Source organism: Marmota marmota, unplaced genomic scaffold (genome assembly GCF_001458135.2).
Source record: "Marmota marmota marmota unplaced genomic scaffold, marMar, whole genome shotgun sequence".
Taxonomy (NCBI): domain Eukaryota; kingdom Metazoa; phylum Chordata; class Mammalia; order Rodentia; family Sciuridae; genus Marmota; species Marmota marmota.
In genome coordinates this window covers 12,879,300-12,892,820 of record NW_026000229.1, presented here as the reverse complement: position 1 = coordinate 12,892,820, position 13,521 = coordinate 12,879,300, and the positions used below count along the sequence as shown (strand labels likewise).

Genomic DNA, 13,521 nt, shown 5'->3' with positions numbered 1-13,521 from the left:
GGTAGATCTTTCCATCTTCTAAGGTCTTCTTTGATTTCTTTCTTTAGGGTCCTGTAGTTTTCATTATATAGATCTGTCACCTCATTTATTAAGTTGATTCCCAACTACTTTTTTTGAGGCTATTGTAAATGGGGTAGTTTTCCTCATTTTCCTCTCAGAGGATTTGTCACTGATATTCAGAAATGCCTTTGATTTATGGGTGTTGATTTTATAACCTACTACTTTGCTGAATTCATTTACTAGTTCTAGAAGTTTTCTGGTGGAGCTTTTTGGGTCTTCTAGTTTTAGAATCATATCGTCAGCAAATAATGCTAATTTAAGTTCTTTTCCTATACATATCCCTTTAATTTCTTTCGTCTAATTACTCTGGCCAGTGTTTCAGGAACTATGTTAAATAGAAGTGGTGAAAGAGGGCATCCCTGTCTTGTTCCAGTTTTTAGAGGGAATGTCTTCAATTTTTCTCCATTTAGAATGATGTTGGCCCCGGGGCTTAGTGTAGATAGCCTTTACGATGTTGAGCTATGTTTCTGTTATCCTTAGTTTTTCTAGTGTTTTGAACATGAAGGGGTGCTGTATTTTGTCAAATGCTTTTTCTGCATTTATTAATATGATAATATTATTCTTATCTTTGAGTCTATTGATGTGATGAATTATGTTTATTGATTTCCTTATGTTGAACCAACCTTGCGTCCCTGGGATGAATCTCACTTAATCATGGCGCACAATCTTTTTTATATGTTTTTGTATTCAATTTGCCAGAATTTTATTGAGAATTTTTGCATCTATGTTCATTACAGATATTGGTCTAAAGTTTTCTCTCTTTGATGTCTTTGCCTGGTTTTGGAATCAGGGTAATATTGGCCTCATAGAATGAGTTTGGAAGTGCTGCCTCTTTTTTCTATTTCCTGAAATAAATTGAAGAGTATTGGTATTAGTTCTTCTTTAAAGGTCTTGTAGAACTCAGCTGTGTATCCATCTGGTCCTGGGTTTTTCTTGGTTGGTAGGCTTCTGATGGCGTCTTCTATTTCATCACTTGATATTGGTCTGTTTAAATTGTATATCTCTTCCTGATTCATCTGGGCAAGTTGTATGACTTAAGAAATTTGTTGATGCCTTCAATATCTTCTATTTTATTGGAGTATAAGTTTTCATAATAATATCTAATTATCCTCTGTATTTGTGTAGTGTCTGTTGTGATATTACCTTTTTCATCACGTATGCTGGTAATTTGATTTTCTCTCTCTCCTTCTCTTCATTAGCGTAGCTAAGGGTCTGTCAATTTTATTTATTTTTTCAAAGAACCAACTTTTTGTTTTGTCAATTTTTTCAATTGTTTCTTTTGTTTTGATTTCATTAATTTCAGCTCTGATTTTAATTATTTCTTGCCTTCTACTGCTTTTGCTGTTGATTTGTTCTTCTTTTTCTAGGGCTTTGAGATGTAAAGTGAGGTCATTTATTTATTGACTTTTTCTTCTTTTAAGGAATGAACTCCATGCAATGAACTTTCCTCTTAGAACTGCTTTTGTAGTGTCCCAGAGATTTTTGATATGTTGTGTCTATGTTCTCATTTCCTCTAAGAATTTTTTAATCTCCTCTTTGATGTCTTTTGTAACCCATTGTTCATTCAGTAGCATATTGTTTAGTCTCCAGGAGTTGGAGTAATTTTAATTTTTTTTGTCGTTGATTTCCAATTTCATTCCATTATGATCTGATAAAATACATGGTAGTATCTCTGCTTTTTTGTATTTGCTAAGAGTTGCTTTGTGGAATAGTGTATGGTCTATTTTAGAGAAGGATCCATGTGCTGCTGAGAAGAAAGTGTATCTGCTTGATGCAGGTTGAAATATTCTATATATGTCAGTTAAGTCTAAGTTATTGATTGTATCATTGAGTTTTATAGTTTCTTTATTCAACTTTTGTTTCAAAGATTTATCCAGTGGTGAGAGATAGGGGTTTAATATCATTTTGTTGCATATGGATTTCCAGTTTTCCCAGCACCATTTGTTGAAGAGGCTATCTTTTCTCCAATTCATGTTTTTGGTGCCTTTGTATGATATAAGATAATTGTAATTTTTTGGGTTAATCTCTGTTCTGTACTATTGGTCTACCAGTCTGTTTTGGTGCCAATACCATGCTGTTTTTGGTACTATTGCTCTGTAGTATAGTTTAAAGTCTGGTATAGTGATGCCACCTGCTTCACTCTTCGCTAAGGATTGTTTTAGCTATTCTGGTTCTCTTATTTTCCCAGATGAATATCATGACTGCTTTTTCTATTTATATGAGGAATGCCATTGGGATTTTGAATGGAATTGCATTAAATATGTATAGTGCTTTTGGTAATATGGTCATTTTAATAATATTAATTCTGCATATCCAAGAGCAAGGTAGATCTTTCCATCTTCTAAGGTCTTCTTTGATTTCTTTCTTTAGGGTCCTGTAGTTTTCATTATATAGATCTGTCACCTCATTTATTAAGTTGATTCCCAACTACTTTTTTTGAGGCTATTGTAAATGGGGTAGTTTTCCTCATTTTCCTCTCAGAGGATTTGTCACTGATATTCAGAAATGCCTTTGATTTATGGGTGTTGATTTTATAACCTACTACTTTGCTGAATTCATTTACTAGTTCTAGAAGTTTTCTGGTGGAGCTTTTTGGGTCTTCTAGTTTTAGAATCATATCGTCAGCAAATAATGCTAATTTAAGTTCTTTTCCTATACATATCCCTTTAATTTCTTTCGTCTAATTACTCTGGCCAGTGTTTCAGGAACTATGTTAAATAGAAGTGGTGAAAGAGGGCATCCCTGTCTTGTTCCAGTTTTTAGAGGGAATGTCTTCAATTTTTCTCCATTTAGAATGATGTTGGCCCCGGGGCTTAGTGTAGATAGCCTTTACGATGTTGAGCTATGTTTCTGTTATCCTTAGTTTTTCTAGTGTTTTGAACATGAAGGGGTGCTGTATTTTGTCAAATGCTTTTTCTGCATTTATTAATATGATAATATTATTCTTATCTTTGAGTCTATTGATGTGATGAATTATGTTTATTGATTTCCTTATGTTGAACCAACCTTGCGTCCCTGGGATGAATCTCACTTAATCATGGCGCACAATCTTTTTTATATGTTTTTGTATTCAATTTGCCAGAATTTTATTGAGAATTTTTGCATCTATGTTCATTACAGATATTGGTCTAAAGTTTTCTCTCTTTGATGTCTTTGCCTGGTTTTGGAATCAGGGTAATATTGGCCTCATAGAATGAGTTTGGAAGTGCTGCCTCTTTTTTCTATTTCCTGAAATAAATTGAAGAGTATTGGTATTAGTTCTTCTTTAAAGGTCTTATAGAACTCAGCTGTGTATCCATCTGGTCCTGGGTTTTTCTTGGTTGGTAGGCTTCTGATGGCGTCTTCTATTTCATCACTTGATATTGGTCTGTTTAAATTGTATATCTCTTCCTGATTCATCTGGGCAAGTTGTATGACTTAAGAAATTTGTTGATGCCTTCAATATCTTCTATTTTATTGGAGTATAAGTTTTCATAATAATATCTAATTATCCTCTGTATTTGTGTAGTGTCTGTTGTGATATTACCTTTTTCATCACGTATGCTGGTAATTTGATTTTCTCTCTCTCCTTCTCTTCATTAGCGTAGCTAAGGGTCTGTCAATTTTATTTATTTTTTCAAAGAACCAACTTTTTGTTTTGTCAATTTTTTCAATTGTTTCTTTTGTTTTGATTTCATTGATTTCAGCTCTAATTTTAATTATTTCTTGCCTTCTACTGCTTTTGCTGTTGATTTGTTCTTCTTTTTCTAGGGCTTTGAGATGTAAAGTGAGGTCATTTATTTATTGACTTTTTCTTCTTTTAAGGAATGAACTCCATGCAATGAACTTTCCTCTTAGAACTGCTTTTGTAGTGTCCCAGAGATTTTTGATATGTTGTGTCTATGTTCTCATTTCCTCTAAGAATTTTTTAATCTCCTCTTTGATGTCTTTTGTAACCCATTGTTCATTCAGTAGCATATTGTTTAGTCTCCAGGAGTTGGAGTAATTTTAATTTTTTTTGTCGTTGATTTCCAATTTCATTCCATTATGATCTGATAAAATACATGGTAGTATCTCTGCTTTTTTGTATTTGCTAAGAGTTGCTTTGTGGAATAGTGTATGGTCTATTTTAGAGAAGGATCCATGTGCTGCTGAGAAGAAAGTGTATCTGCTTGATGCAGGTTGAAATATTCTATATATGTCAGTTAAGTCTAAGTTATTGATTGTATCATTGAGTTTTATAGTTTCTTTATTCAACTTTTGTTTCAAAGATTTATCCAGTGGTGAGAGAGGTGTGTTAAAGTCACCCAAGATTATTGTGTTGTGATCAATTTGACTCTTGAACTTGAGAAGAATTTGTTTGATGAACATAGTTGAACCATTGTTTGGGGCATATATATTTATGATTGTTATGTCTTATTGGTGTATAGTTCCCTTGAGCAGTATGTAATGTCTGTCTTTATCCCTTTTGATTAACTTTGTCTTGAAGTCTACTTTATTTGATACAAGGATAGAAACCCCTGCTTGCTTCTGCAGTCCATGTGAGTGGTATGATTTTTCCCAATCTTTCACCTTCAGTCTGTGTATGTCTTTTCTTATCAGATGAATCTCCTGGATGCAAAATATTGTTGGGTCTTTTTTTTTTTAATTCAATCTGCTAACCTTTGTCTTTTGATTGGTGAGTTTAAGCCATTAACATTCAGGGTTACTATTGAGACATGGTTTGTATTCCCAGCCATATTTGTTTATTTTTGTTATTTAACTTGACTTGATTTTCTTCTTTGATTAGTTTTTCCTTTAGGGTACTACCTTCCTCTGCTGATTTTCATTGTTGTTTTTTGTTTCCTCTTCATGGAATATTTTTCCAAGGATGTTTTGTAGTGTCAATTTTCTAGCTATAAATTCTTCTAACTTTTGTTTATCATGGAAGGTTTTTATTTCATCTTCAAATCTAAAGCTTAATTTTGCTGGATACAAGATTTCTTTCAGAACTTCATTTATGTTGTTCCAGGGTCTTCTAGCTTTCAGGGTCTGTGATGAAAAATCTGCTATTATCCTAATTGGTTTTCCCCTATATGTAATCTTATTCCTTTCTCTAGTGGCTTTTAAAATTTTCTCCTTATTCTGTATGTTGGGCATTTTCATTATAATGTGCCTTGGTGTGGATCTGTTGTGATTTTGTACATTTGGCATACAATAGGCTTCTTGAATTTGGATTTCCAATTCATTCTTCATGTTTGGAAAGTTTTCTGATATTATGTCCTTGAATAGATTGTTCATTCCTTTGGTTTGGACCTCTATGCCTTCCTCTATCCCAATAACTCTTAAATTTGGTCTTTTTATGCTCTCCAATATTTCTTGAATGTTCTGTTCATGTGGTCTATGTTCTTTTCAAGATTATATATTTTGTCTTCATTGTCTGATGTCCTGTCTTCCAAGTGGTCTACTCTGTTGGTGACGTTTTCATTTGAGCTTTTAATTTGGTTTATTATTTCTTTCATTTCAAGAATTTCTGTTTTTTTAAAATACATATTTAGTTGTAGTTAGACACAATACCTTTATTTTAGTTATTTATTTTCTTTATGTGGTGCTGAGGATTGAACCCAGTGCCTCGCACATGCTAGGCAAGTGCTCTACCACTGAGCCACAACCCCAACCCTCTGTTTTTTTTGTTTTGTTTTGTTTTTGTTGTTGTTGTTGTTGTTGTTTTAAGAACCTCTATCTCCCTGTTGAGGTGATCTTTTGCTTCTTGAATTTGTTTGTTTATGTAGCTCCTTGTTGAAATGATCTTTCACTGTTTGTATTTGCTCTCTTATATCTTCCTTGAGTTTACAGAACATTTTAACCATGTACATCCTAAACTCCTTCTCTGTCCTTTCTCCTGCTGTGGCTACCAATGATTCTAATGATGTGGTGTCTTCATTTGTTTGAGGGTACTTTCTTCCCTTGTCTTTTCATGTTGCTCATTGTCTTCCTTTCCAGCTCTGTGGGTCTTGATTGTTATTGTGTTTTACCCTATAGGTTTGAAGTGCTCTTGTAGGGTTCCAAGACCTCACTTTTGTGGGGAAGGACAATGTTAACAGATCCCAATATCAACAATATACCACCTTTGAACAATTTGTTGTTATTAAGACATTTACAGTTTAGTCTCAATGTACAGAAATGTTGGATTCAATTATTATCTAAAATACAATCAGTAGTTTTGTAAAAAGGTTTACAGTTTCTTACAGTGGACAATAAACTGGGGGTGGGGCGTAGGACGTTATGCTGAGGAGGTAGGATGTGAGGATTTAGAGTTAATATATCTTAGGAAGTGTGAAGGAGAAATCTAGTGAAGAGGGTTAGTAGCAAGAGAATAGACAGGAAGTAATTTAGGGTAGGAAAGTAGGTGGGATGACAGTAGAGTACATAAAACAAACACACATGTATTTAGAAATACAGATATCAAAATAGTAAAATTTGGAGGGGGAAAGAAAAATGAAAGAATAAAAAGGAAAAGAAAAAAGGGGCATATACAACAGCTCTATATTATATTATTCAAATGACTCAGACCTCAAAGACCTAGTTCATGCAAACTTCTTGGTTTCACATATGTTAAGGAGGTAAGGCCCGGAGGATGGAGGGATAGAAGAGAAAAAACAAACAAACAAACAAAAAACTCAAAGGAAGAAACCAGGGTTGTAGCTAGCTTTAGAGATCGGTATCTTTCCCTGCTTCTCTCCCCATTCAATAGGTGGGGTCCTCTGTTGTAAGCTGGTGTCTCTGCCATCCAGATGGTGGAGGTAACCAGGGTGGGAAAACTGGTCCTGGCAGGGTACCTGGATGTGGGGAGTGGCATCCGCCAGTCCCTGCAGGGAGACTGCACCTCACGGTCTCTTTTTGGGACCACTCATATGACTTGAGCCCCGGTACTATCTCCTTCTCTTGCCTGGAGATTTCCCAGTTCCTGGTCTGTTAGGCTCCAGACTTTAGCCCTCTCTCCCTCTCCCCTAGCCGTTCCCAATTGAGGAAACTCTCACCCCGGGGATCCCATGGGCAGCTCCCTGGTTGCACCGCACACCTGTGTTGGGCAGCTACTGTGTTAGGTTACCGCCGCTAGAGATGGGGAAGGTTGGAAACCTGGTACCTGGCCCCTGGAGATCCGATCTGGAAACTGCCCCCAGCTAATATGGCTGGAATGTTGAGCCAAGGTGGTGGAGGTCTGTTTTCAGTGCTTGGGTGTTGGGAGCCCGGCGATGGTGTTGTGCTGTGGTAGGCAGCAGCTGAGTGACCTGTGTGGGAGCCGAGCGAAGTCTTGGCGATCTGCAGATGTGTTGATAGGTGATTCTGCTAAGGTGCTCCAGGAGCCTTGTGTGGGCTAGAACTTCCAGCTTTGGGTCCTGCTCCAACCAGGCGTCCTACTGGAACTCTGAGGCCCGGAGCCCTGCAGGGTCACAGCGCTGGTGATTTCTGCGGAGAGCAGCTGGATAGGGGTCCTCTAACACTCTCAGAGACGGAGTATTCCGACGAGGTGAGATCTGCAGGTGCAGAGGGGAGGGGCACAGGGCGGCTCACTCCCTTCCCTCCGCCATGTTCCTACCGACCCTGTCCCTTGACCAGTTCTTGCAAGGTTTTTATCAGGGGCTCAGCCTGGAATCTGCCCATCTCTTGAGTCCTGAGATGGGACTTCCTGTCTATTCTCATCCTCCTGCCAGGAGCCCAATGAGTCTGCTGGAACTGGTACACAGGCCAGCTTTGATGCAGAGCTGGCTGACCTGCCTCAGGGGTGGGACAGTCAGGGAGGAAACGGCAGAGAGGCAAGGGAGCAGGGCTGCAGGCCCAAAGTTCAGGGACTCCTCACCTCTCTCCGCTTCTATAAAATACAGTCAAACCGGGTTATATGCTATTCATGAACTCGGACTGGGAACAAAGGAGTTGTTTTTATCTTCACTAACCTTGAACTGAAATGGAGCATCTTCTGCAATTACATATGCAGTCACACTAACAATACTTGTATTTTATTTTTTCAAGATAAAAGCCAGATTTTTTTTTTCTATCATATACAGTTGCTGCTACCTCAGGATGTCATTTATCTCCTCATTACTTCAGTGATCAGTAGTTCCTGGTGGATTACCTGTCATGTTTGATCTAAGAGCACATACATTCTTAAATCACAATTGTTTTAATTTTGATGTCTCGTTATAATTGTTTTCATCTGTAATTTCTTTTTTTTATTTCAAAGTTATCACAAGTGGTACACTTTTTTTAAAATTTTTTATTTATGTATTTAAAAGCCTTATTCTGAGAGGGAGGCTATCCATTACCTTCACAGGACTGTTAAAAGAGTCTATAGTTTAAAAAAGTAAAAAATAAAAAGCAACAGGGCAAGATCAGAGTAGATCTCTCAGGTGGCCGTTGCTCTGAAATGGTAGGTTCATTTTGGCACCCCCAGCAGAGGGTTATGCCACCCTATAACACCTTAGCACCAGTCATTCATAGTCATTCACTAAACAGAGTACCTTAATAAGCACCTGCTACCCCTCAGGCCTGGTTGCAGTGAAAGCAGTTGCTCCTACTGTGAACTGAGCACCTACCTGTACAGTAACGGTGTGGGGAGATCCCCATATTGGCGAGACCCTGACCAGATGAATGAGGCGGAAGCCCTACCCTTAGGGGGTTGCTGGGGGCACCCTCACCCCTCCCCTGTTAGAGGAGACAGAGCCCCAATTGAGCTTGGTTAATTGCATCAAGAAGGATCAACGGCTGCACTAGAGAGGTCAAAGATCCAAGTCCAGTGCTGTGGCTGCTAGTTTGGTCCTGAGGAAGGACATTCAAACTGGGACTCAGACCACTGAGGCCCAGTGGCAATGCTTCCAGTGAGACAAGCCCTGCTCCCTTCTGGAGGCCAGCACAGACACCTCCCTCTCTCCCTCAGACACCATCGAGCTCCACATCCGGTCCCAAGGCCAGTGGACAAACAGACTGTATGAGTCTTTCAAGGTGTCAGACCCCGTGGGCTGTGATTCCAAGAGGCTGTCAAGGAGCTTGAGGATGAGAAGGAGTCAGAGGAAACCCCAGGTAGGTGACTGCAAGGGCCCTCTGTGGAGGCAGACCCTGGGGACCAAGTCACTTTCTTCCTGGTCAGCGGGAGCAGCTGTTGTGCACACAGTCTGGACGGCAGCATTAGTGGGCTAGGCAATGGCTGACTGTGTGGTCCAAGAGCCTCTTCGAAGCCTGACCACCTCAGATCCTTCCATCCTGATTTCCTGCATTAGAAAAGGTGGGGAGCAGTGGAAGGAGTGGGGTAACTGAGACCAGAAACATTCTGACCTCCAAGTCTCTTGGACAGTACTCTCTAACTACATGGTCTTTGTCTTGTCTGTCAACCTAACTGAGCCTGTTATTTTTCTTTGAAATGGAGATAGTTTTCCTCCATGGCTCACCCTTCTCATCTTATCCCATTAAGCACTGATCCAAAGAATGCAGATGGAGTATTGAGGGAAATGGCAGCATGGTCCAGGTGGGCCCCTGGGTCATCATTACCATCAGCAGTAACAGCACTGTTACCTCTGGAGCCTTGATGAAGCCCATAAAGCTGCCAGGTGGCTAGTGCCAGGGAGGGTTTGGAGAAACAGAGTCTGTGCACAGTGGCCCACATGCCTGACATCCCAGGGACTTGGGAGCCTGAGGCGGGAGGATGGCAAGTTCAAGGCCAGCCTGGGCAACATAGTCAGACCCTGTCTCAAAATAAAAAATGAAATGACCTGGGGGATGTTGCTCAACAATTGAGTCTCCTGGATTCAATCCCTAGTACTGGGGGTGGTGGGAGAGAGGAATGGGGACGGATCAGAGCAGCTCCCCAAGAAATAAGGATAGACCAGGAAGCTGAGGGTAGCTGAACACGAGACTCCGCCTCTTGGCCTGGAGACTAGTTAATATGTGAGAACCCTGCTGAAGGTCAAAGGAGGAGGACTCACTGGCCCCCGCAGGTCCCAGCCCTGCCTTCAACATGGGTGCTGGGGGAATGGGGGCACCAGGTAGAATCCTGTCTGGACAGAGGAGAGGATCATTCCAGAATGGTGCCAAAAGCAAAACTGTGGGATGTGGAGGAAAATGTAGGAAAAAGAAAAGTTTTCTTCCAGTAATCAGAGGAAACTTCCTGAAGGAAGAAGCTGACTTGCAAACCGGATGAGCCATGGCACACTGGGAACCAGCAGGAAGACACACTGCAGGTTGTTTCCGTGGGACCTCAGACCCTGCTGCCACAGAATAAACTGGCACAGTCTTTCTGGCAGGCAGTCTGGCCATATGTGTCAGCATTTTAAATATGCACACCCACTGGCCCAGCAATTCCATTTTTAGAGATTTATGCTAAAAAGCTAATTGGACAGGTGCACAAAAAGCCCTGTTCATTTCTTTAGCAAATATTTACTGAGTGCAGCACCTACTGTTCTCCAGGTTCTGTTCTAGATGCTAGAGATATGTCGGTAGGCAAAAGAGACAGCACTGCTGAACTTCTGGTGCAGAGGCATTCGTTGAACAGATGAAATGCACATGTAACACGTCAGGCGACAACAAATGCTATGCAGAGAAGTAAACCAGGGTCTAGGGATAATGACAGGAAATGTGCTATTCCACATCGCATGGTCGCTCATGATAATGAGAAAATGAAGACAGTCAGAAGGCCCAGCAACAGAAGGCAGCCAGAGAAATTACTGATCACCCTCATAATGGAATAGTAAGTTGCCTAAGAAAGATTATGGAAATTTCAACTTGTTAGTATGGAAAGCTAGAAGTGGGAAAAACAGGTTGCAAAGCAGGATGCTCCATTGGGATAAAATAAGTGTGTGTGTGCATGTGTGTGCAGATGTGTGTCTGTGTGTGTGTGTGGATATGTGTGCCCATACACATGTGTATGTTAGAAAAAAGTGTCTAGGGGCTAGGGTTGTGGCTCAGCGATAGAGCACTTGCCTAGCACATGCAAGGCCCTGGGTTCGATCCTCAGCACCACATAAAAATAATAAATAAAATAAAGGTATTGTGTCCAACTACAACTAAAAAATATTTTTTTAAAAGGAAAGAGTGTCTAAAGAGCAGAGAAAATGTTTATGGTAGCTGTCATCCTGTACTTTTTCATTTTATTGTTTAATTATTTCTATAATATGTGATGTTTTTACAACTAACAGGAATTGACTCTGTAATATTAAAGCAATTTCTGTTTTTGAAACAAAACAGGATTTGCAACCACAGCCCAGCCACTCCTGTACCTCAGCACAGGATGCTGAGTCCTCCAGCAAGAATGTTGCTATGGAACTGATGTCCTACAGGACCGAGGAACCACAGTGCCAGGGGGACAAAGACCAGGACCCCATAAAGGCTGAGGAAGGGACCCCAGCATGGTGGGGAGCCTCTTCTCAGGGCGGGGACCTGGTAAGGCCGGGGAAGTGGAGGCTGACATGTCTGCCCAGGGGTGCTGGGTCTTGGCCTGGCATCCTTGGCTTCAGGGCAAGCCCACTCTCAGGCAGGACCCACATGGAGTGGGGTTTCTGCAGCCAACCATCTGCCTCCACCCTTGTAACTGTTGCCATATTCACAGCTCATTAGCAATATTTTCTACTTAATATTCTCTTACATCACCACAGTACTCTAAACTGTATTTAAAAAGACTCCTTAGATTGCTATCTTTAATGGAAAATCAGTATTGTGTGCCATAAACATGCTAACTCTAAAGTAAAAACAATGAAAACATGGTATTAAATTCTTCTAGATGTTTCTGCCTGTTGAGGCTCCGCCCACAGGCCTGCTCCCTGCAGGTACACACTCCCTTTCTCACTTTCACTCTCCCTCTCCCCTTCTCACTTTGTTAAAAGAAAACAGAGAGGGGTCGGGGAGAGGTCTATCAGCACTCTCTAAGAAATTAGTCTTAAGGAGCTGTTAAAGATGTGTTAGCCAGAATTGAAGTCTTTCTCTTTGCTATCAGAAGGATTAGAGAAAATTGAAAGGGGAGCAGCCCTCTCCCAGGTACCTCCTAAACCCCCACAAGCAGTTTATGTCCAACACTAAGCAGTCCCCACCCCAAGATGAAGAAGCAGCATGGTGTAATGTGACATAGGATGGGTCACAGGAGACCCAGTCTCTATGTGGAACTCTGGGGAACTGGGCAGTCCTTTCCACACCCTCAGCCTCAACTCCTCTGAGGGAGGTATCACAGGCTCCTGCAGCCTGTTCTGCATTCTGCTTCCTCCACCTTCTAGAAGCAAGGGTGTTGACCTGCATGTGTGTCTGGCCGTCTACCTGTGCTCAGGTCTGGAGTAGTCAGGCACTGCAGGCAGAGCCGGACCCCACCCAGAGGGCCGGCATCAGCCCCAGGGCAGAGCCCCAGGCCCTCGGTACCTTTCTTTCTTGAAGCATCTGGGCAAAGCCTCAAAGAGGAGATGTGACTTCAAATGAGCTGGACATGGACCAAGGCACAGGGATTTGACAGCTGGGGAAGAGCAAAGGGGCTCTAGGCAGAGGGAAAAGAACATTCCATCCCAGACATGAGAACATGCAGCTAAAGGTGTGATTGAGTCTTCCCCAGCCTTGCTCTGGAGCTGACTCGCACTGAATCCTACAAGTTGATGGTTAAATTTCCCATTTCGTGAGCTAGTTATTAAACACGGTCATATGTTGGGAGCTATGATGGCAGTGCAGTTGTCCCTCAGTGTCCAAGGGGGATTGGTTCCAGGACCCTCCTGGGTACTAAAATCTGCTGAAGCCCATAAATAAAATCATGTGGACTTTGCAACCTATGTATATCTTCCCATATACTTTAAATGGACATTTACATATGTTAATAGTTGTTATACTATATTGTTTAGGGAATAATAACAAGAAAAAATTCTATACATGCTTACTACAGGCACAATTTCCCCCTAAATATTATCAATCTACAGTGGGCTGAATCTGTGTCTGTAGAACCTGTGGATACGGAGGGCCAATGGTATTTAGGCCACAGAAATGGACATATGCTAATCTCTTGGTGATTGAGATCCCCCCTGCCCCCCACCAGGAGCCAGTTTACCAGCACACTGCTGATATTCCTCCTTAAAAAGGATCCAGGATCCTGAAATGGTTTGGACAGTAAAAGCAATTCCCTTTCAATACAGTTGCTCAGACTGGCAAGGGCTTGCAAGCTTCTAAGAAATGCCCAGCACTGTCCTTCCCAGACTCAGCTTTCTGCTCTACTCCCTGCAGGCTTCTGAGATGTCCTCTGAGAACCATCAATTCTGCAACATCAAGGTAAGAGGCTCCAGGAAATGGCTGTGGTGGAGACCTCCTTCCCCCTCTGAGGAAATGCCTCTTTGCCTTTGTGAGGAGGTTACTTTGGCTCTTGATCCTTCTATTCCTCTAATCCCCGGGGCTGACTTCCAGGTATCCAGACTATTTAACCAAACCCTCCTCCTGTCCTTAAACCCACGGGTGCCCTGCCTTGCCTGTTTCTTCTCCAGGATCAGGGATGGT

The 13,521-nt window shown here is 41.2% G+C and overlaps 1 protein-coding gene across 1 annotated transcript in view; it reads left to right on the top strand.

Moving 5' to 3' along the window:
- Window positions 1-13,521, top strand: part of Nox5 (NADPH oxidase 5) — a 63,618-nt gene that overhangs the window by 20,166 nt on the left and 29,931 nt on the right. Inside the window, exons 10-12 of the mRNA XM_048793026.1 lie at window positions 8,954-9,096; window positions 11,254-11,448; window positions 13,255-13,299. Coding sequence (XP_048648983.1) covers window positions 8,954-9,096; window positions 11,254-11,448; window positions 13,255-13,299 — 383 coding nt within the window. The remainder of the gene's footprint in view (window positions 1-8,953; window positions 9,097-11,253; window positions 11,449-13,254; window positions 13,300-13,521) is intronic.